This window comes from Muntiacus reevesi, chromosome 9 (genome assembly GCF_963930625.1).
Source record: "Muntiacus reevesi chromosome 9, mMunRee1.1, whole genome shotgun sequence".
Classification (NCBI taxonomy): domain Eukaryota; kingdom Metazoa; phylum Chordata; class Mammalia; order Artiodactyla; family Cervidae; genus Muntiacus; species Muntiacus reevesi.
Genome location: NC_089257.1, coordinates 74,965,033 through 74,990,366, shown reverse-complemented (window position 1 = coordinate 74,990,366; position 25,334 = coordinate 74,965,033). Strand labels below are relative to the sequence as shown.

The window sequence follows — 25,334 nt, the reverse complement described above, 5'->3', positions numbered from 1 at the left end:
TGTATCAGGCATTGAGGTAGATACCTTAAGTCAGTTTCTTGTTAACTCCTTACAGCATTCCTGAAATGTAGGTGTTTTTACCCATTTTTACAGGAGAGAGAATAAGGCTTACAGAGACTAAGAAACTTGCTAAGAAATTATGCAGCCATGTGGCTTTAATCCAGGTTTGAAAGCCTCCAGAGTCTCTAAAATTTATTACTAAATGTTTAGTGTTGTTTTAATCAATTTAGATTGAAGTGACTTCTTTTACTTAACAGAGGGATGAATGGATGACGGTTGATTTTATGTCTGTTAAAACTGTGTCATCATTGTCACTCAAAGCTGAAAAGGAAGCTGCAAGGAAAACACAGCAAGAGAAAACCCAGGCACTTGAACAGGTAAGAGAATATTTAAAATACTTTGCCTTTCTAATTTGCCTTTAAGTGATACACATGTATATAAATGCAGTTTTACTTGTAAGATACTGGTTTTTGTGATATTTAGTAAAATCAGTGGGAACAACTATGAAATGTGATATAAGTTCTTTTAAAATAAACTTTTTGTAGGAAATAAGTATAAATGTATGTTGTGTTTATAAATCTAGGGCATATATGGTTGAGTATAGAATTTGATTTACAGCTTTGATTTGTAAGGGTTTAGGGCTTGAACCGTGTTATATGTGTGGTCTGAAAATCTCTGAGGTGAGAATTTAAGGTATTCTTGAGTTAGTAGTTCCTTGAAATGATTGGCAAAAGTAACTCCCGGTCCTTTCTAGGGGGTGACACTGTCAATTTAGGCCTCACATGTCTCTCAGAAACAAGTTCTATGGCATCAAAGGTCAAAAGCTAAAATCATAAAATACATGAAAATGTAATGATGGTCCGTGCATGAGATTCACTTGAAACAATAAAGAACAGATGAATGGACAAGGAAGCTGTGGTACATATACACAATGGAATATTACTCAGCTATGAAAAGGACCACATTTGGGTCAGTTCTGATAAGGTGGATGAACCTGGAGCCTATTATACAGAGTGAAGTAAATCAGAAAGAGAAAGACAAATACTGTAAACTAATGCATGTATGTGGAACTTAGAAGACAGTACCGATGGTCCTACATGCAGGGCAGCAAAGGAGACACAGATTTTGGACTCAGTGGCAGAAGGCGAGGGTGGACTGATTCGAGAGAATAGCGTTGAAACATGTACATTACCATTTGTAAAATAGATGACCAGTGCAAGTTTGATGCATGAAGCAGTACACTCAAAGCCGTGGTCCTCTGGGACAACCCAGAGGGATAGGGTGGGGAGGGAGGCGGAAGGGAGGTTCAGGATGGGGGGAGACACATGTATACCTGTGGTTGATGCATGTTGATGTGTGGTAGAAGCCATCGCAATATTGTAAAGTAATTATCCTCCAATTACAATAAATAAATTAATTTTTAAGAAAAGAAATATCTGTACCAATAAAAAAATAACATAATCAGACCCATAAAACCTTTATCTTTTGGAATATTTAATAGCTTTATATAGTAACAGTAGGTATCGGAGATATGAATATGGGATAAAAGATTAATAAGGTGGATTTGAGACAGAGCCAGTGTGAACTTGTAGAAATGAAAAATATGAGAGTTGAAGTTAGAAGACTTGTAAATGGTCAAACAACAAACTGAATACAGCTGAAGACAGAATTAGGTAACAACAACAAGAAAATGGTCTTTAAGAATTTACCTTGAGAGCTATGGTACAGCACATGGAACTCTGTCAGTGTTGTATGGTAGCCGTATGATACACGTGTATGTGTGGCTGGGTCCCTTCGCCGTTCACCGAAACTGTCACAGCATTGTTTGTAAATCAGCTATACCCTAATACAAAATAAAAAATAAAAAAAAGAATTTACCTTGAACGCCGCATAGAGGCACTAATAAATGAAAACTATGAAGGAGTGATCCTGAAGTCCTATGATCAATTTTTTTTTCTTTTGTTTTTTTCCCCTCAGTTCAATTTTAATTTTGAAAATTTTGGTGTGGTAAATTGTATTGGCTTTATAATTAAGGAGCTGCCCATGTGGAACTTTCGGGCCAGGTGTTTTTAGAACACCTTTATTTCTGTTTTGTCTCTGAGTTAGACGTGAAGACTTTGGGACTCAAGGGGAAAGTGCCATAGGGAAATATCCAGTGGATAGTAGAGCAAGAAAGAGGAGCTGTATGACGTCAGGAAGTTGGTTTTACCCGTTGCCATTACATGCTTGCTTCTGAAATCATGCTCTGCTCTTTGTAGGCATGAGCAGTCTGATCTGTCAGGGTATCCCTGGCTTAGGATCTTAGGTTTTGCACGTATTCAAGCCTGTTCTCTATATCAATAGAATGTTGTAAACTCTTCAGTATTTTTAAGTAGATTGAAATAGTGATTAGTTTTTCTTAGAAATACTATTACAGAAAACCTTTCCTTTCCTAAGAAACTGTAGTACTTTGTCATGCTTATCAACTTTGCAGCTCTGAATTACAGGCTTTCTAATTAATATAATCTTTTCTTACAAATCCTCATGTAATCCTGATTCAAGTAAGTTAGCATCTGTTGGTCTGCTCATTTGATAATGTAGATTTTGTCTTTTGCACCTGTATCGTCGTTTCCACTCCTGTCCTGCTCCTCTAGTTTGAATGCCAGTTGTTAGTTGTATGTCTTCTCCTCTCTGCCTCGTTTATGTCCTCTCTACCGGAGCTGAGTTAGTATGCGTAGGGACTGAGGAGAGCCCCTGAAACTAAGAAACATACAAGGTTAAATATTACTGTGGTTCAGGCCCTAGTTTACTCTTGCCTGGGCAAGGTTACAATAACCTCTTTTTTTTTTTTTTTTTTTTTTTAATCCAGCAGCCTGCAACTGATGCCAGATTAACTTTTTCAGAGTACAGCTTCTGTCATGGTCTTATTACTCTGTTTAGAAGTCTTCAATGATTCAAGTTAATGAGAATATGTCTTTGCCATTTCTAACATTTCCTTTTCCACAGATGAAGCTCTGCTAGTGGTGTTTCATGCTCTACCCTCCTTTCTCATTCTGTCCTTGAAGATATGAAGTACATTTTCTATTAGAAAATTTGCAAAGAATAAACTGGGCATGCTTGGCTTAGCCCTGCCTTACCTTCTTATGGAACAGACTGCCTGCAGAGATTATGTGGTGAATGAGATGATGTGGGGGTTAGTTCAGCGCATTCTACACCTGGGAAAGTCTGCCTCATTGCAGGGTTCAGTTAACAGATGCATTTGGTGTCCACTGAAAGAAAAATTCCACTTTAGCCTTCATTAACAATAAAGGTGATTTTGGTCTTTTATTTCCTCTTCTTGGGTGTGTGTGTGTGAGTAAGTGAGTGTATGTTTCTTACCTTGCTCAGAGCCAAGATTGAAAAGAAAGGAGCTATATTTATTGTTCTTTTTTAAAGACCTCAAGATGCTGCCTGCAAATGGAGTCCAAACAGATTGGACTCTCTTCTTTTGTGTGATTTGCACCTCAACCAAAATAGTTAATTACTTTGTGTTTTTCTGCAAAGTCCTGTCTCAGAATTTTTGTTCATCTGGATTTTTCTAAGTACATACCCTCTATCTCTGTATGGCTACATCTTGTTTATCCTTCAAGGCTTAACTTGATATATATGGTGAAATTCTTACTATTTCCCTTGATTGAAATAAATCTCTTCTTCCTTTATGTTTCCATAGTACCTTATTTGTTCCTTTACTTTGTAGTACTTGTAGTTTTCTATAAAGTACTCTAATTTAATAGTCTTATTTCCCTTATGAGATTATAAACTTTTTAGGAAACTATATATGCTGCTTTATTTCTCTTATACGTTTGAAAGGGAAGAATATTTATTATTCTTTTATCCATGAATTTATTTTTGCTGCCTTGTAGATACCTGGATTTAGTCCTGATGTTTGATAACCTGTAGTACTTTTTCATTTTTGCATAGGTAAAAATTCAGATTATTGTTCAGGAGTAAATCATCTAGACTAATTAGTGAGGCTAGCCAGTTTTCAAACATCCACAGATCAGTTTGAGTATGTTGTGCCTGGTACATCATCTTATTCTCTTTTTTCTTTCTTCAGATGATGGTTAGCATTTTTATTTTTTTATTTTTGTAATTGGTGTTTAAAAGCTTTATTGTGTTTTTAATTTAATTTGATTTTTTATTGAATTGTGGTTTGCATGCAATATTAGTTTCAGGTGTACAACATTGTGATTCAGTATTTTTATAAATTATAAAATAGTGGCTATAATTCCTTGTGCTGTACAGTATGTCCTTGCAGTTTATTTTATACATAGTAGTTTGTACATCTTAATCGCCTGCCTCTGTTGAATCCCTTGACATTACCTTTCCTTACTGGTGACACTGGTTTGTTCTGTGAGTCTGTTTCTGTTATTCATTTGTTTCATTTCACACATAAGTAATAACTGCAGTATTTGTCTTTCTCTGTCTTGGCTTATTTCACTAAGCATAATACCTGTAGGTTCATCCATGTTTTGGCAAATAGCAGAATTTCCTTCTTTTCTTACGATTGAGTAACATTCCAGTATGTGTGTGTATCACAACTTGTTTATCCATTCATCTGTTGATGGATACTTAGGTTTCTTTAATACTTTGGCTGTAGTGAACAATTCTGATATGAACATTGGAGTACATATATCTTTTTGAATTAGTCTTTCATTTTCTTTGAATATATACTCAGGAATGGAATTTCTGGATCATAGAGTAATTCTATTTTTAGTTTTTTGAGGAACATTCATACTGTATTCCATAGTGACTGTATAAATTTCCATTCTTACTTATAATGCACTAGGATTCTCTTTTCTCCGCATCACCAGCATGTTATCTGTGGTCTTTTTGATGACAGCCGTGTTAACAGGTGTGAAGTGATGTCTCACTGCGGTTTTGATTTGCAATTCCATGGTGATGAGTGACGTGGAGCGTTTTGTCGTGCGCCTGTGTGCCATCTGTGTTCTCTTTGGGAAAATGTCTGTTCAGATCTTCTGACCGTTTTTTAATTGAGTGGTTTACTTTTTGATATTTAGTTGTAAGAACTGTTTGTATATTTTAGATATTAACCCGTTGTCAGAAATATTATTTGCAAATGATATGACCAACATCTTAGAGATGTATTCTGTAGCTATATTTTATTTCCATGTCGTTCCTTTTACTCACTCGATAGTCTTTCACAATCTAACTCTGCCGTTTTGTAAACTTCCATTCCTCTTGTTGTTTTTCATTCTGACAGACTGTTAACAAGCAGTGCTAAGTTTCCCCATAGTACATATTTGGAAGTGAAATTGCTAAGCTATGAAGTATGCACCTATGAAGTATGCAAGTTCTTTACAGACACTTGCAAAGAGTAGGATCAGTGTAATGTCCCCCAACAATGTATGTTTCTTTGCCATACTTAGTGTCTGTATTGTCATACTTAATTTTTGTCATGCTAATTAATGTGTGAGAAATTGTATTTTGTGCATTAATATGTGTTCCTCTGATTACAAGGAGAGACCTCTTCATTGTTTCCTTCTGTCATTTAGATTTCTCATAGTATGAGCGGCCTGTTTATGTTTTCTGTTAGGTTTTGTTCTGGGGTTGTCTTTCTTACCGGTAGTAGTTCTTCGTATATTCAGTCGTGGGTCTTTGTTGTACCTTCGGGTAGTATGTCGTAATTTGTATGACTTGTTGTCAGTTGTCCACCTCAGTGTGTAATTTTAGTCTCTGTTATCCTGTTGAATATCTGATGTGTATCTCTTTGTGTGTCTAAGAGCACTGGAGGGAATTTCTTGATTGTAGATACTATGACATTTTATAGTAGACTAAGAAAGGAGGTGACAGAATCTTTTTGTATACACTGTAAGAAGTCAAATCATACTATTTTGCTTATTCCTCCAAGTTAACCTTTAACTAAAATTTTTTGTTTGTTCTTGATTTTCTCTGTTTTTTGGCTTGCAATAGGTGAGATCTTAGTTCTCACACAAGGGATTGAACCTGCTTCCTCTGCAATGGAAACATGGTATCTTAACCACTGGACTGTAGAGAAGTCCCTAACTTAAATTTTGTTCATTGAAGATTCTGTACTTTTTTGTCAGCTCATGAATATGTTTTAAATGCTTAAAAAAATTTTTTTCACCAAACATTTTTGTTTTCAAAGGTTGGTTCATATTACTAGAAACTATCATTTAATTCCTTCCATTTTAATAGCCTTTATTATTTCTAGTAATTGCAGTTTTTAGTTCTAAGGAGCATTTTCTGATCCCTAAGTCAAATTGGATATCCCTAGTGTATGTTTCTGTAGTAGCCTTTAATTTCATAGTGCTTATCTCCATTAATATTGCTTTCCTTCTCCTTTCTCAAGGCCATAATTTGTTTGATGGTAAGAACTGTGCCTGGTTTGTTAATTATAGCCTCAGTGCCTAGCATCCCTCATGACTCCGTGGTAGAGTCCACCTGTAATGCAGGAGACACGGGTTTTATCCCTGGGTCAGGAAGATCCCCTGGAGAAGGAGATGGCAACCCACTTAGTATTCTTTCCTGGAGAATCCCATGGGCAGAGGAGCCTGGCAGGCTACAGTCATGGGGTCGCAAGAGTTGGGCATGACTAGCGACTAAACCACAACCACCAGTGCCTGGCATAGTGCTTGAAACATGGTAGACTCCTGCATTGTTACTAGGTTATTATCTTCTCTTTCCTGATTACTGCCACAGTTTTCTGATTGGTTTCCTGCCTCTAATGTTGCTCTTCTCCAGTTTTTTGTCCACTCTGAAACCAGTTTGCTCTTTGTATAATACAAAGCTGATCATGTTTATGACTCACCATTGCCCCAGCATAAAGGTCCAATAGCGGTTTCAAGTGGCTCCTGTGACCTAGTCTCTGATTATTGTGCAACCTAATCTCTTGTTGCTACTCATTCATGCTTCTGAAGTTTCAGTTAAGTCTGAATTACTTTCTTTCCTGAAACTGCAGTGCTTTCCCTTTCCTCTCAGGTTTTATGAACGTGCTTTTATTCTTGTCCTTGGCTGGCACACCTTAATGCTCTCGGTACCCACAAAAGAACATGGCTAATTCTTACTCATCCTTAGGTTTAATACTACTCATATTACTTCCTCTAGGAAGTCTTTGATTTGTCAGCATGAGAGGAGTTTGAATTGTGTATGGTTTTAGCACTCTGTACTTCTGTCTTCAAAGCGCTTGTCAGTTACTTGTATATTGTCTAGATTCCTCACTATTTTATAAGCTAGCAAGGGCTGAGTTAGCCATAGTGACTGTTTTATCTTCTGCATCTAACACAGTTCTGATTCATGGTGACTTTCAGTAAAAACATTGAATAAATGTCAATTTAGACATTATTTCCTCCAAGTTGGAAAAAGTGTGTCTTACGAGTGTTTTTATCCGTTGCTTTACTTGCTATTATTTTTTCCCATTTTGAAGGCTGTCTTTTCACCTTGCTTATAGTTTCCTTCATTGTGCAAAAGCTTTTAAGTTTAATTAGGTCCCATTTATTTATTTTTGCTTTTATTCCCATTACTCTGGGAGAAGGAGAGGGTGGGATGATTTGAGAGGATAGCATTGAAACATGTATATTACCATATGTGAAATAGATCACCAGTCCAAGTTGCATGCATGAGACAGGGCACTCAGGGCTGGTGCACTGGGATGACCCAGGGGGATGGGATGGGGAGGGAGGTGGGAGGGGGGTTCAGCATGGGGACACATGTACACCTGTGGCTGATTCATGTCCGTGTATGGCAAAAAACCACTACAATATTGTAAAGTAATTAGCCTCTAATTAAAATAAATAAATTGGAAAAAAGAATGTTTTAAATATTTCCCTAAGTTTACAATTATTAATGGAGTCTCAGATTTTAATTTATTAATATATTTTATAGTGGGGTTATTTTAAAATTGTGACCTTTAAAAATGTTTTATTTCAGTCCAGATTGCTGGAAAGAGAATTGAATCCTTACTGGAAGGATGGTGGGACAGGTCTTCCACCAGAAGACTGTAATGTGTCATCCGTTACAAAAGGTATCTTTCTATTTTGCTTGTAGCTTCATAAACATTTCTTATAACTTGGTACTCCTAAGAGAATGCCCTGAGTCTGCTAGTAAATTGGCACGAGGTATTATGAATTCCAAAAATGAATAACAACCCATATCAGATTTTGAGATGTATTAAATCTAAATTTTATCACTACTTATTTAAATATTTCTACGTGATGCTATAATTTTGATCAAGTCTGAAAACATCTGTGTCTGTTTATGTATTTGCAAAACAGTGATGTTTATTGATTTTTTGATGTGAAATTTGTATGGTTTTCTATTATGAACATCTATGGATTATTACTTAAGTTTCAGTTTGCATATAGGAAAGCAGTGATTAAAACATTTGCATTCTTTTAAGACCTTATTTAAATTATTAGTACTTAGCAAGATTATTTTATTTTGAATATGGTAGCAAATTAATTAAATATTTTTATACTCGATAATATTTTTATATTTGAGTTTATATTTTGAATGGACTAATGAAAAACATGGTTCTGTAAAGATACAATATTGCTTTGGTTTGTTACAATCTATGTGTGATGTATGCATGCTCAGTTGTGTCTGACTCTTTCTGACCCCGTGGTTTATAGCCTGTAGTCTCCTCTGTCCATGGAATTTTCCAGGCAAGAATACTGGGGTGGGTTGCCATTTCCTCCAGGAATCTTCCCAACCTAGGGATCAAACCCGCCTTTCTTTTGCCTCTTGCATTGGCAAGCGGGTTCTTTAGCACTATGCCACCTGGGAATCCCTTTACAAAATGTATAAAGTATTAATGTTGTAAAGTTTCATGAAAATTATGTATAAATATTAAATATGTGACTTCATATCTTCAGAAATTTTTACTTTGCCACCATGTATAAATTTGTGTTGACCTTAGGATAGTGCTGTTGCTTTCCAGCAGATGGAGAGAAAATACTTAAGCCAATCACATATAATTTAAAAAGTACTTATATGCCAATTAAATGTTACATTGACAACTCAATGAAAAGTTTAATTAATTACAGTTAACCAAGTATACACATAGTAATATTATAAACTGTTATCTTTTCATCTTAGTGATTTCTCAGAATATTCTCCTTTTTATACACAGTGTATTTTTATTTTGGCCATTTGTCATGTTCCTTTGTATTTTATCAGAGATGTCCCTGGAGCCACCTTATAGGTTCCTTTTTATTTTGTATTGACGTTATTAGTAATTATAGCATTTTCTTTATTACCTTTCAGCATGGGCAGAAATATCTCCACTGGGCTATATAATAATAACTGTAGTCATATAAAGGTGTCTTTGAAATACTGATTTTTAGAAATTTAAAAGTTTGAGGATTATAAGTTTTCTCAGTGAACCATTATGTAGGACTCAACAAAGCCTTTACCATCCCTGTGTTCACAGGACAGTCAATAAGTTCATCTATGGGAAAGACTTAAAATTGATAAATCCTGTCTTTGAGTATATGTAGTCAGCAGGTTCTTCACTGATTGAAGACCCATAGTTCTACCCTAAGTAGTATCTTTCAGCTGGCTGAACCAGCGGAATCAAAGGCATTAAGAGAAAAATTGCCTTACATAAAGGCTTTTGAGAGTCTGTCTCTGCTCCCTTTCACATCACGCTCTCACCATTTTCCTCTCATATTTATTTAGGAGGAAGAATGGCAGAGAGCTCCGAATGTCTGTCAGACATTCATATCCCAGAGTTGAAATTAAGCTTTAAAAAAGGATCTACAGGTTTTTTGCTTTTTTTTTTTCCCTGTATGCAGATAGTATAGTCATTTTCTCTAAACTAGTGGTAGAACTGAAACTATGAGACACCTGAGAGTATTAATACTATAACAGTAGTATTAAGAATGTATGTAGAGCTGGTGTTTATATCGAAGGACTTAAGACTTTGGAGTTTGACTTCTTGAGGTTAGAATTTTGGCATTTCCACTTATTCGTTCTGTAATTTGGGGAATGTTTCCTGACCTCAGTGAGCCCAGTTTAAACATAGTAGGGAGTAATGGTAATTCCACATCTTATATGGTTATTGTGAGAATTAAATGAGAAAAATCTTTTATCACAGTATCTAGAACATAGTAAATAATAATGATGATGTCAAATAATTGTCCTTATGATGAAATGTTTTAGGAAGATTTTATCAACAGATTTTTTGTGTGTGTGATGATTGAAGTGCCACATACACAATAATTAATGTTACTCTTGATATTTTTTTCCTTAGAGAAAGTTAAGTGAAAAAGTAAGCATGTTTTCATTGTCCATGCAAAATTATCTTCAGTCATGTTTTAGTAATGGGAACATTTGTACAATTTTTAAGTTTACATGGAACATTTTTGTATTAGCTTATTTTCAATAGCAGCCATGGGAGAGTAGCAAAGTAGATGTCCCAATCGATTATAGTTTATCTAATTTTCAGGAAACTAAGACTGAAACTGGTCAAGTTATTTGCCTATAGTCATGTGAGTAGTACTAGAACCCAGCTTTTCTTTCTAATTCTAATATAGGGTTAGTTACTCTAAATTTTCATTAGAAGACTGTTACCGTGTAGTTAGTAAGAATTCTTGCTTTAAATCTCTGTATTCTTTTCATCGCATAGACTTTTCCCTCTTCATTTTTTGGCTTTCTCTTATAGAACCTTTAGAGAAAAAATTTAAAAGTTAGTTTAAATCAACTGCCTTATTTTACAGACGGACAAAGTTTAAAAGCATTAATGACTTGCTTAAGATCTTACAAGTCTAAATAGTTGTAAGTAATAACAACAAGACTAAAATTTAGATCTCCTGGTACTAAGTTTATTGCTATTTTCATATTATTCTGTCTTCTGAGAAAAATGAGGATGTAGCCCAGATTCACTTGATTGTATTCTGTCTATAACAATTCAGCTTTTAATTTTAGAAGCATATGCTCAGCCTCTTAATTTTTGACTTATAAAAAGCAGCCTTCGGATATAGTCAATATTAAGTGCTTCATGGATAATCCCCTGGTAGAGGGCATGACAACTCATCCAGTATTCTTGCCTGGAGGATCCCATGAACAGAGGAACCTGGTGGGCTATAGTGCATAGGGTTGCAAACAGTTGGACATGACTGAAGTGACTTAGCATGCATGCACATACCATTGAATTTACTGTAATTATTTGGTATATATTTATCTCAGAGAGAAGACAGGAACCATGCCTTATTCATGTTTTTTTTGTTTGTTTATAAAAGTTGTATTTTTAATAAGCTGATACCCCATTCACCCCTGTTTCACCCCTTATTATGTTTTGATTTCCTTCTGTGTCTAACAGATTTTCTTATTCATAGTAAATATTCACAAAATACATGTTGGGTTTAATTTTTTGATAGATGCTACTGCAAATTGATATTTTTGTTTGATTTTTAAATAATAAATTCATGAATTCTCTTGTTAAAATATTTTATTATTGCTGTTGGGACCAGGGGTATGGGCCTCAATTGCATATTGATTATTATTATTTTTTAATGAATTTTTATTAGAGTATAGCTACTTTATGATTGATTTTTAAAATTTTGTTTTTTATTAGAGTATAGTTGCGTTACACTGTTGTGTTAGTTTTTGCTGTCCAGCACAGTGAATCAGTTGCATGTATACATATATCTGCTTTTTGAGATTTCCTTCCCATTTAGAAGAAAATGGGGAGAAAACGTAGCCACAGAGGATTGAGTAGAGCTCCCTGTGCTGTGCAGTAGGCTCTCCTGTTCTTACACATATCAGTGTGTATATGTCAGTCCCACTCTCCCAGTTCTTCCCACCCTCGCTTCCCCCTTGGTATCCACTGTTTGTTCTCGACATTTGTATCTCTGTTTCTCCTTTGCAGATAAGCTCATCTGTACCATTTTTCTAGATTCCACATATGAGTGAAAGTTGCACAGTTGTGTCCAACCTTTTGTGACCCCATGGACTGTAGCCTGCCAGGCTCCTCTGTCCATGGAATTCTCCAGGCAAGAATTCTGAAGTGGGTTGCTGTTTCCTTCTCTGGGAGATTCCACATATAAGTGATATTTTTCTCTTTCTGACTTATTTCACCTTTGACAGTCTCTAGGTCTGTCTGCGTCTCTGCAAATGGCACTATTTCATTCCTTTTTATGGCCGAGTTATATTCCATCCATTGCATATAAGTACCACATCTTCTTTATCCATTCGTCTGTCATTGGACGTTTAGGTTATTTACATGTCCTGACTGTTGTAAATAGTGCTGCAGTGAGTATTGGGGTACCTGTGTGCTTTTTAATTATGGTTTTCTCAAGATATATGTCCAGGAGAGGGATTGCTGTGTCATATGGTAGTTCTGTTTTTTATTTTTCTTGCAGGAACCTCCATACTGTTTTCCATAGTGACTGTATCAATTTACATTGATACAGTGTTTGAAGATTTTTTGATGATTGCCATTCTGACTGGTGTGAGGTAGTAGTTTGGATTTGCATTTCTCTAATAATGAGAGATGTTGAGCATCTTTTCATGTGCTTTTTGGCCATCTGTATGTCTTTGGAGAAATATCTATTTAGATCTTTCACCCATTTATTCATTGAGTTTATTTTTTTGATATTGTGCTACATGAGAAGTTTGTATATTTTGGAGATTAATCCTTTGTCAGTTGCTTTGTTTGCAAATATTTTCTCCCATTCTGAGGGTTCTCTGTGTTTTGTTTATGGTTTCCTTTACTATGTAAAAGTTTTGAAGTTTAGTTAGATCCCACTTGTTTATTTTTGTTTTAATTTTCATTTCTGTTGGAGGTGAATCAAAAAAGACTCCGCTGCAGTTTATGTCAAGGAGTCTTCTACCTGTGTTTTCCTCTTAGAGTTTTATAGTGTTCAACCTCACATTTAGGTCTTTGATCCATTTTTAGTTTATTTTTATATGTGATGTTAGGGAGTATTCTAATTTCATTCTTTTATAGGTAGCTGTCCAGTTTTCCCAGTACCACTTATTAAAGAGACTGTCTTTTGTCCATTGTATGTTCTTGCCTCCTTTGTCATAGATTTGGTGACTCTAGGTGTGAGGGTTTATCTTTAGATTTTCTATCCTGTTTCTGTTTCTGTTTTTGTGCCAGTATTGTATTGTGTTGATGACTGTAGCTTTGTTGTATAGACTGAAGTCAGGGAGCCTGATTCTTCCAGCTCCATTTTTCTTTTTCTTTTCTTTTTTTTTTTTTTATTAGTTGGAGGCTAATTACTTCACAACATTTCAGTGGGTTTTGTCATACATTGATATGAATCAGCCATAGAGTTACACGTATTCCCCATCCCGATCCCCCCTCCCACCTCCCTCTCCACCCGATTCCTCTGGGTCCTCCCAGTGCACCAGGCCCAAGCACTTGTCTCATGCATCCCACCTGGGCTGGTGATCTGTTTCACTATAGACAATATACATGCTGTTCTTTTGAAACATCCCACCCTCACCTTCTTCCACAGAGTCCAAAAGTCTGTTCTGTACATCTGTGTCTCTTTTTCTGTTTTGCATATAGGGTTATTGTTACCATCTTTCTAAATTCCATATATATGTGTTAGTATGCTGTAATGTTCTTTATCTTTCTGGCTTACTTCACTCTGTATAATGGGCTCCAGTTTCATCCATCTCATTAGAACTGATTCAAATGAATTGTTTTTAATGGCGGAGTAATATTCCATGGTGTATGTGCACCACAGCTTCCCCATCCATTCATCTGCTGATGGGCATCTAGGTTGCTTCCATGTCCTGGCTATTATAAACAGTGCTGCGATGAACACTGGGATGCACATGTCTCCTTCAGATCTGGTTTCCTCAGTGGGTATGCCCAGAAGTGGGATTGCTGGGCCACATGGCAGTTCTACTTCCAGTCTTCCAAGAAATCTCCACACTGTTTTCCACAGTGGCCACACCAGTCCACATTCCCACCAACAGTGTAAGAGGGTTCCCTTTTCTCCACACCCTCTCCAGCATCCACTGCTCGTAGACTTTTGGATAGCAGCCATCCTGACCAGCGTGTAATGGTACCTCACCGTGGCCCTGACCCGCATCTCTCCAATAATGAGTGATGTTGAGCATCTTTTCATGTGTCTGCTAGCCACCTGCATGTCCTCCCTGGAGAAATGTCCATCCAGTTCTTCGGCCCATTTTCTGATTGGGTCATTTATTTTTCTGGAATTGAACTGCAGGAGTTGCTTGTATATTTTTGAGATTAATCCTTTGTCTGTTTCTTCATTTGCTATTATTTTCTCCCAATCTGAGGGCCGTCCTATTACCTTACCTATAGTTTGCTTTGCTGTGCGAAAGCTTTTAAGCTTCATTAGGTCCCATTTGTTTAGTTTTGCTTTCATTTCCAACACTCTGGGAGGTGGGTCATAGAGGATCTTGCTGTGATTTATGTCGGAGAGTGCTCTGCCCACATTCTCCTCCAGGAGTTCTATAGTTTCTGGTATTACATTTGGATCTTTAATCCATTTTGAGTTTACCCCTGTGCATGGTGTTAGAAAATGTTCTAGTTTCATTCTTTTACAAGTGGTTGCTGGGAAAACTGGTCAACCAGCTCCATTTTTCTTTCTCACAATTGCTTTGACTTTTTAGAGTCATTTGTGTTTCCATACAAATTGTGAAAGTTTTCATTCTAATTTTGTGAAAAATGTCATTGGTAATTTGATAGAGATTGCACTGAATCTGTAGATTGCTTTGGGTAGTATAGTCATTTTCACAATATTAGTCCATCCATTCAAAGACCATCATATATTATTCCATCTGTTTGTGTCCTTTTTGATTTATTTCATCAATACCTTATAGTTTTCTGAGTACAGGCCTTTTGCCTCTGTAGGTAGGTTTATTCCTGGTATCATATTCATTGTGTTGCAATGGTAAATGGTATACTTTTCTTAATTTCTCTTTCTGATCTTTCATTGTTAATGTATAAGAGTACAGGAGATTTCTGTGTGTCAGTTTTGTATCCTTCAGGTTTACCAGATTCACTGATTAACTCTTTTAGGTTTCTAGTAATATCTTTAGGATTTTCTATGTATAGTATCATATCATCTGCAAATAGTGAGTTTTGCTTCTTTTTTTCCCAATTTGATTTCCTTTTATTTCTTTTTCTTCTCTGATTGCTGTGGCTAGGACATCCAACACTATTTTCAGTAATAGTGTAGAGAGGCAACATCCTTATATTGTTCCTGACCTTAGAAGAAATGATTTTAGTTTTTCACCATTGAGAATGATGTTTGCTGTGAGTTTATCATACATGACCTTTATAATGTTGAGGTAGATTCCATCTGTGCACACTTTCTGGAGAGTTTTTTTTTTTTATCATGAATGAATGTTGAATTTTGTTGTAAGTTTTTCTTCATCTATTCAGATGATCATAGGGTTTTTATTCTTCAATTTGTTGATGTAGTATACCCCCCCGATTGATTTGTGTATATTGAAGAATTCTTACATCCCTGGGATACATCCTAATTGATCATGGTGTATGTTGCTTTTAATGTGTTGTTGGATTCTGTTTGCTAGTATTTTGTTGAGGATTTTGTGTATGTATTCATCAATGATATTGACCTGTAATTTTCTTTTGTTATTCTATTAATATCTTTTTATTTTATTAGAGTGATGGTTATCTTGTAGAATGAGGTTGGGAGTGTTCCTTCCTCTTCAATTTTTTTCAGAAAATTTGACATCAATAAGTGTTTACTCTTTTCTAAATATTGGGCAGAATTCACTGTGAAACCATCTGGTCTTGGGTTTTTATTTGTTGTAAGATTTTTAATCACAGTTTCAATTTCATTACTTGTGAATCTTCTGTTTATATTTCTATTTCTTACTGATTCAGTCTTGGATGGTTGTACCTTTTTAAATTAAAGTTTGTCCATTTCTTCCATGTTGTCCATTTTATTGGCTTGCAGTTGTTGTAGTATTCTTTGTATTTCTGCAGTGTCTGCTGTAACTTCACTTCTCATTTCTAATTTTACTGATTTGAGTCCTCTCACTTTTTTTCTTGATGAGTCTCAATGAAGGTTTATCAGTTTTATCTATCTTCTAAAAGATCCCAACTTTTTATTTCATTGTTCTTTGCTATTCTTTTCTTTGTTTCTGTTTCAGTAATTTTTATTATGATCTCTATGATTTATTTCTACTAACTGTGGGTTTTGTTTGTTCTTTCTATGGTAGCTTCAAATATGTTTAGGTTGTTTGAGATTTTTTTCTTGTCCCTTTAGGTGAGATTTTATTGCTATAAGTTCGTTCTTAGAACTGCTTTTGTTGCATCCCATAGATTTTGACTATCATGCTTTTGTTGTCATTTGTTTCTTGGTTTTTTGCTTTTGTCTTTGATTTCTTCTGTGATCCATTGGTTATGCAGTAGCATATTGTTTAGCATCTATGTGTTTGTGTGTTTTACAGTTTCTTCCCCACCTGTAATTGATTTCTAATTTCATAGCATTGAGGTTGGAAAGGATACTTGATATGATTTCAGTTTTCTTAATTTTACTAAGGCTTGATTTGTGACCCAAGCTATGGTCTATCCTGGAGAATGTTCCATATGCACTTGAGAAGAAAGTATATTCTGCTGCTTTTAGATAGAATATCCTGTAAATATCAATTAAAACTATCTGGTCTGATATGTCATTTAAGGCTTTTGTTTCCATATTAATTTTCAGTCTGGATGACCTGTTCATTAGTGTAACTGGGATATTGAAGTCCCCCACTATTATTGTGCTACGTTGATTTCCCCTTTTATGGCTGTTAGTATTTGCCTTATGTATTAAGGTGTCAGATGCATAAATATTTACAATTGCTATATCTTCTTCCTGGATTGATCCCTTGATCATTATGTACTGTCCTTCCTTATCTCATGTAAACAGTCTTCATTTCACAGTCTATTTTGTCTGATATGACTATTCCTCCTCCAGCTTTCTTTTGATTTCCGTTTGCACAGATTACCTTTTGCCATTCCCTCACTTTCCATTTGTATGTGTCTATAGGTCTGAAGTGTGTCTCTTTTAGACAGGTTATATACAGATTTTGTTTTTGTGTCCATTCAGCTGTGTCTTTTGGTTGCAACATTTAATCCATTTACCTTTAAGGTAATTTTTGATATGTATGTTCCTCCTGCCATTTTCTTAATTGTTTTGAATTTGTTTTTGTAGGTCTTTTTTCTTCCCTTTCTCATTTGTTCTCTTATGTTTCTTGCCTAGTGAAGTCCCTTTAGCAGTTGTTGTAAAGCTGGTTTGGTGTTGCTTTATTCTCTTAGTTTTTGCTTATCTATAAAGCTTTTGATTTTTCTTATCAAGTGTGAATGAGACTCTTGCTGGGTAGAATATTCTTGGTTGTAGATTTTTTCCTTTCATCACTTTAGATATATCCTATCAGTCTATTGTTTCCTGCAGAATTTCTCCTGAAAAATCAACTGATAACCTTATGGGGATTCCCTTGTATGTTATTTGTTGCTTTTAACATTTTTTTCTTTGTATTTAACTTTTTGTTAGTTTGATTAATATGTGTCTTGTGTTGCTTCATGGGTTTGTGCTGTATGGGACTCTCTACATTTCCTGGACATGGGTGACAGTTTCCTTTCCCTTGTTGGGGAAATTTTTGACTGATATCTTCAGGTATTTTCTCAGGTTCTGTCTCTGTTTCTTCTGTTGGTTCCTATTTTATGTGAATTTCAGTGTATTTAATGTTGTTTCAGAGGACTCTTGAGAGCATCTTCTTTTCATTCTCTTTTCTGTATTCTGTTTTATGCCAGAGATTTCCAATATTCTGTCTTCTGGGTTACTCATCTCTTCTTCTGCCTTAGTTATTCTGCAGTTGATTCCTTCTAGCGGATTTTTCATTTCAGTTATTGTCTTACTCATTTTCTGTTTAGTCTTTACATTAAAATTTTCTTGTATCTTCTTGATCCTTGCCTCCATGCTATTTCTGAGATCTTGGACCACCTTCCCTTTCATTGCTGTGAGTTATTTTTTGGATAAATTGCTTCTCTCTTCTTCATTTAGTTGCTCTCAGAGGTTTCTGTCTTGCTACTTCATCTCAACACATTCCTTTGTCATCTCGTTTTTTCCAGCTTGCTGTTTTTTTTTTTTCCATTTATTTTTATTGGTTGGAGGCTAATTACTTTACAATATTGTAGTGGGTTTTGTCATACATTGACAGGAATCAGCCATGGAGTTACATGTATTCCCATCCCGATCCCCCCTCCCACCTCCCTCTCTACCCAATCCCTCTGGGTCCTCCCAGTGCACCAGGCCCAAGCACTTGTCTCATGCACCCAACCTGGGCTGGTGATCTGTTTCACCATAGATAATATACATGTTTTGATGCTGTTCTCTCGAAACATCCCACCCTCGCCTTCTCCCACAGAGTTCAAAAGTCTGTTCTGTACATCTGTGTCTCTTTTTCTGTTTTGCATATAGGGTTATCATTACCATCTTTCTAAATTCCATATATATGTGTTAGTATGCTGTAATGTTTTTTATCTTTCTGGCTTACTTCACTCTGTATAACAGGTTCCAGTTTCATCCATCTCATTAGAACTGATTCAAATGAATTCTTTTTAATGGCTGAGTAATATTCCATGGTGTATATGTAGCCAAAGTAATCTTGAGAAAGAAGAATGGAACTGGAGGAATCAACCTGCCTGACTTCAGACTCTACTACAAAGCCACAGTCATGAAGACAGTATGGTACTGGCACAAAGACAGAAATATAGATCAATGGAACAGAATAGAAAGCCCAGAGATAAATTCACGAACTTATGGACACCTTATCTTCAACAAAGGAGGCAAGGATATACAATAGAAAAAAGACAAACTGTTTAACAAGTGGTGCTGGGAAAACTGGTCAACCACTTGTAAAAGAATGAAACTAGAACACTTTCTAACATCATACACAAAAATAAACTCAAAATGGATTCAAGATCTAAATGTAAGGCCAGAAACTATAATACTCCTAGAGGAGAATATAGGCAAAACACTCTCTGACATAAATCACAGCAGGATCCTCTATGACCCACCTCCCAGAATAGTGGAAATAGAAGCAAAGATAAACAAATGAGACCTAATGAAACTTAAAAGCTTTTGCACAACAAAGGAAAGTATAAGCAAGGTGAAAAGACAGCCTTCAGAATGGGAGAAAATAATAGCAAATGAAGCAACAGACAAAGGATTAATCTCAAAAATATACAAGCAACTCCTGCAGCTCAATTCCAGAAAAATAAATGACCCAATTAAAAAAATGGGCCAAAGAACTAAACAGACATTTCTCCAGCTTGCTGTTTGTTGTCTCCTTTTTGTAGGTTTCCAGTGGCAGTTCCTCTTGCCTCTGGAGTTTCCTTCCTGCTGGGTGTGGTCTCTCAAGAGACTTACACCTTTATCTTCTTGATATGAGTTGGATTTGCCTTGGAAACAGCAGAATGAACTCTGTTCGTTTCCAAGGCAAACCATTCAATATTGAGTAATCCAAGCCTGTGCCCCAACCACTAATGCTGAAGAAGCTGAAGTTGAATGGTTCTATGAAGACCTTCAAGACCTTTTAGAACTAACACCCCAAAAAGATGTCCTTTTCATTATAGGGGTCTGTAATGCAAAAGTAGGAAATCAAGAGATACCTGGAGTAATAAACAAATTTGGCCTTGGGGTACAAAATGAAGCAGGTGAAAGACTAATAGAGTTTTGCCAAGAGAACACACTGGTCATAGCAAACACCCTCTTCCAGCAACACGAAAGACTGTACACATGGACATCACCAGATGGTCAGTACTGAAATCAGACTGATTATATTTTCTGCAGCCAAAGATTACAAGCTCTGTACCGTCAGCAAAAACAAGACGGGGAGCCGACTGTGGCTCAGATCATGAACTCCTTATTGCAAAATTCAGACTTAAATTGAAGAAAGTAGGGAAAACCACTAGGCCATTCAGGTATGACCAAAATCAAATCCCTTATTATTATATAGTGGAAGTGATAAACGGATTCAAGGGATGAGACCAGATAGACAGAGTGCCTGAAGAACTATGGAGAGAAGTTTATGACATTGTATAGGAGGCAGCAACTGAGACCATCCCCAAGAAAAAGAAATGCAGAAAGGCAAAATGGTTGTCTGAGGAGGCCTTCCAAATAGCCGAGAAAGGAAGAGAAGCAAAAGGCAAAGGAAGAAAGGAAAGATGTACCCATTTAAATGTAGAGTTCCAAAGAATAGCAAGGAGAGATAAGAAAGCCTTCCTCAGGGATCAGTGCAAAGAAACAGAGGAAAACAATAGAATGGGAAAGACTAGAGATCTCTTCAAGAAAATTAGAGATACCAAGGGAACATTTCATGGAAAGATGGACACAATAATGGACAGAAATGGTGTGGACCTAACAGAAGCAGAAATATAAAAGATCTTCATGACCCAGATAACCCCGATGGTGTGCTCACTCACCTAGAGCCAGGCATCTTGGAATGTGAAGGCAAGTGGGCCTTAGGAACCATTGCTTACAAACAAAACTAGTGGAGGCAATGGAATTCCAACTGAGCTATTTCAAATCCTAAAAGATTATGCTGTAAAAGTGCTGCACTCAATATGCCAGCAAATTTGGAAAACTCAGCAGTGGCCACAGGACTGGAAAAGGTCAGTTTTCATTTCAATCCCAAGGAAAGGCAATGCCAAAGGATGCTCAAACTACCACACAATTGCACTCATCTCACAGGCTGGTAAAGTAATGCTCAAAATTCTCCAAGTCAGGATTCAACAGTATGTGAACTGTGAACTTCCAGATGTTCACAATGGATTTAGAAAAGTCAGAGGAACCAGAGATCAAATTGCCAACATCCACTGGATCATCAGAAAGCAAGAGTGTTCCAGAAAAACATCTACTTCTGCTTAATCAACTATGCCAAAGCCTGTGACAGTGTGGATCACAACAAACTCTGGAAAATTCTTAAGGAGATTGAAATACCAGCCCACCTTACCTGCTTCCTGAGAAATCTGTATGCATGTCAAGAAGCAACAGTTAGAATTGGACATGGAACAGCAGACTGATTCCAAATCAGGAAATGAGTGCATAAAGGCTGTATATTGTCACCCTGCTTATTTAACTTCTATGCAGAATACATCATGCAAAATGCCAGGTTGGATGAAGTACAAGCTGGAATCAACATTGCTGGGAGAATATCAATAACCTCAGATATGCAGATGACACCACCCTTATGGCAGAAATCGAAGAAGAACTAAAGAGCCTCTTGATGAAAGTGAAAGAGGAGAGTAAAAATGTTGACTTAAAACTCAGCATTCAGAAAACTAAGATCATGGCAGCCAGTCCCATCACTTCATGGCAAATAGATGGGAAAACAATGGAAACAGTGACAGTTTACGTTTTTGGACTCCAAAATCACTGCAGATGGTGACTGCAGCCATGAAATTAAAAGACGCTTGCTCCTTGGGAGAAAAGTTGTGATCAACCTAGATAGCATGTTAAAAAGCAGAGACATTACTTTGCCAAAAAAGGTCCATCTAATGAAATCTATGGTTTTTCCAGTAGTCATGTATGGATGTGAGAAGTGGACTATAAAGAAAGTTGAGTGCTGAGGAATTGATGCTTTTGAACTGTGGTGTTGGAGAAGACTATTGAGAGTCCCTTAGACTGCAAGGAGACCCAGCCAGTCAACCCTAAAGGATATAAGTTCTGAATATTCATTGGGAGGACTGATGATGGAGCTGAAACTCCAGTACTTTGGCCACCTGATGCAAAGAGCTGACTCATTGGAAAGATCCTGATGCTGGGAAAGATTGAAGGCAGGAGGAGAAGAAAGGACAGAGGATGAGATGGCTGGATGGCATCATCGACTCGGTGGACATGAGTTTGAGTAAACTCCGGGAGTTGGTGATGGACAGGGAAGCCTGGCATGCTGCAGTCCGTGGAGTCTCAGAGTCGGACACGACTGAGCGACTGAACTGAACTGAACTGCAGTGATTGGAACCTGCCCTAGATGTTGAGTGCGGCCTCCTGTGTGCTCTGTTGCCGTCACTGCCCTGTCCTGGGCAAGGTCTCCTCCATAGTTTTTAAAGTGGAGGTTCCCAAATCTGTCTCCTATCTGTGATTCCGATCTGTTATATGATGTAGTTAGGATTAGAGCACTCCCACTGGTAGGGAAGCCACTGAGTTTTACTCTTTTGGAGCTATTCACCTGTGAATGTACTCGGTTGTGTCCCCTTTTGGATGTTTTGTGTGCTCACAAAGTGTACCATTGTGGGTGCTGCTCTGGGTCCCACCGTAACTGTAAATATTCCTGCAGTTGGCCCTGGTGTCTCTCAGGTGTTGTTTTCATGTGGCCTCCAGCACAGGTCCACTGAAGTTAGGTATCCGTGTTGCAGTAGTCATTCGCCTGGTCACACTGTGTGGGCTGTGGAGGCAGCTCGCACTCTGGTTTGTCTCTGTCCTCACGTGTACCTGTTCACAGCGCTCACAGCTGCTATAGCAGACTCATCCCAGTTGCAAAGTATGTGTTGTCCTTTTGGGTGTTTCACAGGGGCTGAATTTAGGAAGCTGTTGCTGGAGGTGTAACTCTGCAGTTTGCACAGCCTTGAGGAAAGATTTCAACCCATCTTTTTTAGTTACATAGCTCCTGGGGCTTAGCTGTGGTTTTCAGCCTCTCCTCTGGGTGAATTTCCTAGTGTGTGTGTGGGGTGGAGGTGGGGGGCAGCGGTGGGGGGATGCTATCTGTGCCCTTCTGGAAGAGTGAGGTGGATCCCTGGACCCACTCAAAAATGTCCTAGTAATGAGGGTTTTCTGTGTGCTCCCAGGACAACAGGGCAACTCTTGGTCCTGATAATGGATTTCCTAGTGGGGGCTAGTTACCAGCACCCTCCTGGGATAGCAGGGCCGGTTCCAGCACCCATTGGTGGACTTCTAGTAACAGGAACTTTCCTTGTTCTCCCAGGACAGCAGAGTGGGTTCTGACCTCCACTGACGGGTTTCCCAGTTCTGAAAGCTTTCCATGCCATGCTGGGACAGAGCGGGAGGTCCTGGACCCAGTGACGGATTACGTAGTAGAGAGATCTGTCTATACTCCTGGGACAGCTGGGCGGGTGTCAGTAACCACTGACGTTTCCCAGGTATGGAAGCTGCACGCACCTTCACAGGACAGCCTGGGCAGGTCATGGGGCCTGCTGGTGGAATTCCAGTGGCTGGATCGTGCCCCTCCGGGTCAGCTGGGGTCGATCCTGTGCCCCCCACCCCCAGTAGAATTCCTGGTAGGTAAAGCTGTTTGTGCCCCTCCAGCCCAGCAGGGGTAGATCCTGTGACCTGCCTGTGGAAATTTTCGTTTTGGAAGCTGGCCACGCTTTTCAGGTCAGCAGGGTGAGTCCCAGGGCCCCTGGTGGAACTGCTAGTGGCTGGATCTCTCTGCTTTTCTGCGTCCGCAGGGGCGGGTTCTGTGACTGCTGGCAGGACCTCTGGTTTGGGAGCTGTCTGTGCCCTCCCGGGACAGCCTGGGCAAGTCCCGGGCCCTCTGGGGGAGCTCCCAGTGCCTGGAGTGTCTGTGCCCCTCCAGGTCAGCGGAGGCGGGTCCTGGGGCCCACTGGTGTATTGCCAGTAGCTCAGTCTAGCCCCTCTGTGTCAGCCAGTGGGATTTCTAGTTTTGGAAGCTGTCTGTGCCCTTCCAGGTCAGCATGGGCAGGGCCTGGTGTCTGCCTGTGGGCCTGAAAGAGGTAGCCATGCCCTCCTCTGGAGCCCAGGATGACAGCGGTGGTGATTCACACCCACCCAAGGAGCTCTTGCAGGTGAAGTCCTGTTGCTTGGGAGTGCTCACAGGGGAGGAAGCTTTTATGATGATCCCGCTTCTCTCTTCCTGCCTCTTCCATTGAGGGTGTCTTGCCTCTTTTTTGAGCCCAGACTTCTTCCTAGTATACCGTCAGTTGCCATGGCCTGAACTCCTCAGGCTGTTTCTGCACCTAACCTTTGTCCTCTCCGTGGGACTGAGCTTTACTTAGCACTTGACCCCCATCCTTACTGACAGAGGAGCATCTCACGTTGAGGAGTGTAGGCTGGTGGTGCCTTCCACAAGCCAGTTGCTGCTGTCTTGGTTTTAGGCTCCAAACCCTCCCCCTCTGTCCAGTCTAATTTCTTCACTGGCGAGGAGCCTTTCCAAGGTGCGGGAACCTTTCCTCCTTCTCAGTTCTCTCCATGGGGTGCAGGCCTGATTCCTTCTTTTTCTTTTTCCTTTTGTCCTGCCCAGTTAAGTGGAGGTTTTCCTTGTCTTTTCAGAGGTCTGAGGTCTTCCGTCAGTGCTCAGTAGCTTTCTCTGTGAATAGTAACACTTGTAGGTGTATTTTCAAATGTATTTTCAATGTTTCTCTGAAGGATGTTTAATTGTTTCCTATTGTGACACCATTCTGAGCCCCACCTCAGGAGTTCATTCATTATCGGTTATTTTGAATTAGTTACTTGAGTCAAGAGCTGATACAAGAAGGACACTTTGACCCCTCCTCTCTATCTTCCTGAAAGCAGGGAATAAATCTCATAAAAGATGCAGTCCTTGTATCTTGAGGTAGAAGGAAATTCCTACTACCAGAGATAGGGAATTTCAGGCCAAAAAACGAATCAAACAGACCTCGTTACTCCTTCCTTTGTGTTAATAATCTGAGTTTTTTATTTTCGGCTGCACTGGGTCTCTGTTGCCGTGTGTGGGCTTTTTCTGGTTGTGATGGGGGCTCCTCTCTAGTTGCAGTGCACGGCTTCACTGTGGCGGCTTCTCTTGTGGACCACTGGCCTGGTGCGCGGGCTGCAGTAGTTGTGGCATGTGGACTCAGTGGTTGCATGTCCAGGCTGTGGAACACACGCTCAGTAGTGTGACGCATGGGCTTAATTGCTCCGTGTTAGGTGAGATCTTTCTGGATTAGAGATCAAACCCATGTCTCCTTCATTCGCAGGTGGATTCTTTACCACGGAGCCACCAGGGAACCCCTTCTGTTTTTTAACTGGAGTATGATTGCTTTCCAATGTTGTGTTAGTTTCTTTCTAAAATAAAGTGAATCAGCTATATTTACAGATATATTACCTCCCTCTTGAACTTCCCTGTCTCCATCCCATCCAGGTAGGTCATCACAGAGCACTGAGCTAAGCTCCCTGTGCTATGCAGAAAGTTCCCACTATCTGTCAGTTTTACGCATGGTAGTGTATTTATATTGAACCTAATCTCCAATTCATCCCAGCTTCCCCTTCCCCTGTGTGGCCACGTGTCCTTTCTGTCCTTCTGTGTTTCTGTTCCTGCTCTGCAGGTAGGTTCATCTGCACCATTTTTCTATATTCCACATACATGTGTTAATATATGATATTTGTTTTTCTGACTTC

General features: G+C 38.4%; 1 protein-coding gene across 1 annotated transcript in view; it reads left to right on the top strand.

The window, feature by feature from the left end:
- CWF19L2 (CWF19 like cell cycle control factor 2) overlaps nucleotides 1-25,334 on the top strand; it is a 152,697-nt gene that overhangs the window by 18,603 nt on the left and 108,760 nt on the right. The window contains exons 5-6 of the mRNA XM_065945197.1: nucleotides 258-377; nucleotides 7,930-8,023. Coding sequence (XP_065801269.1) covers nucleotides 258-377; nucleotides 7,930-8,023 — 214 coding nt within the window. The remainder of the gene's footprint in view (nucleotides 1-257; nucleotides 378-7,929; nucleotides 8,024-25,334) is intronic.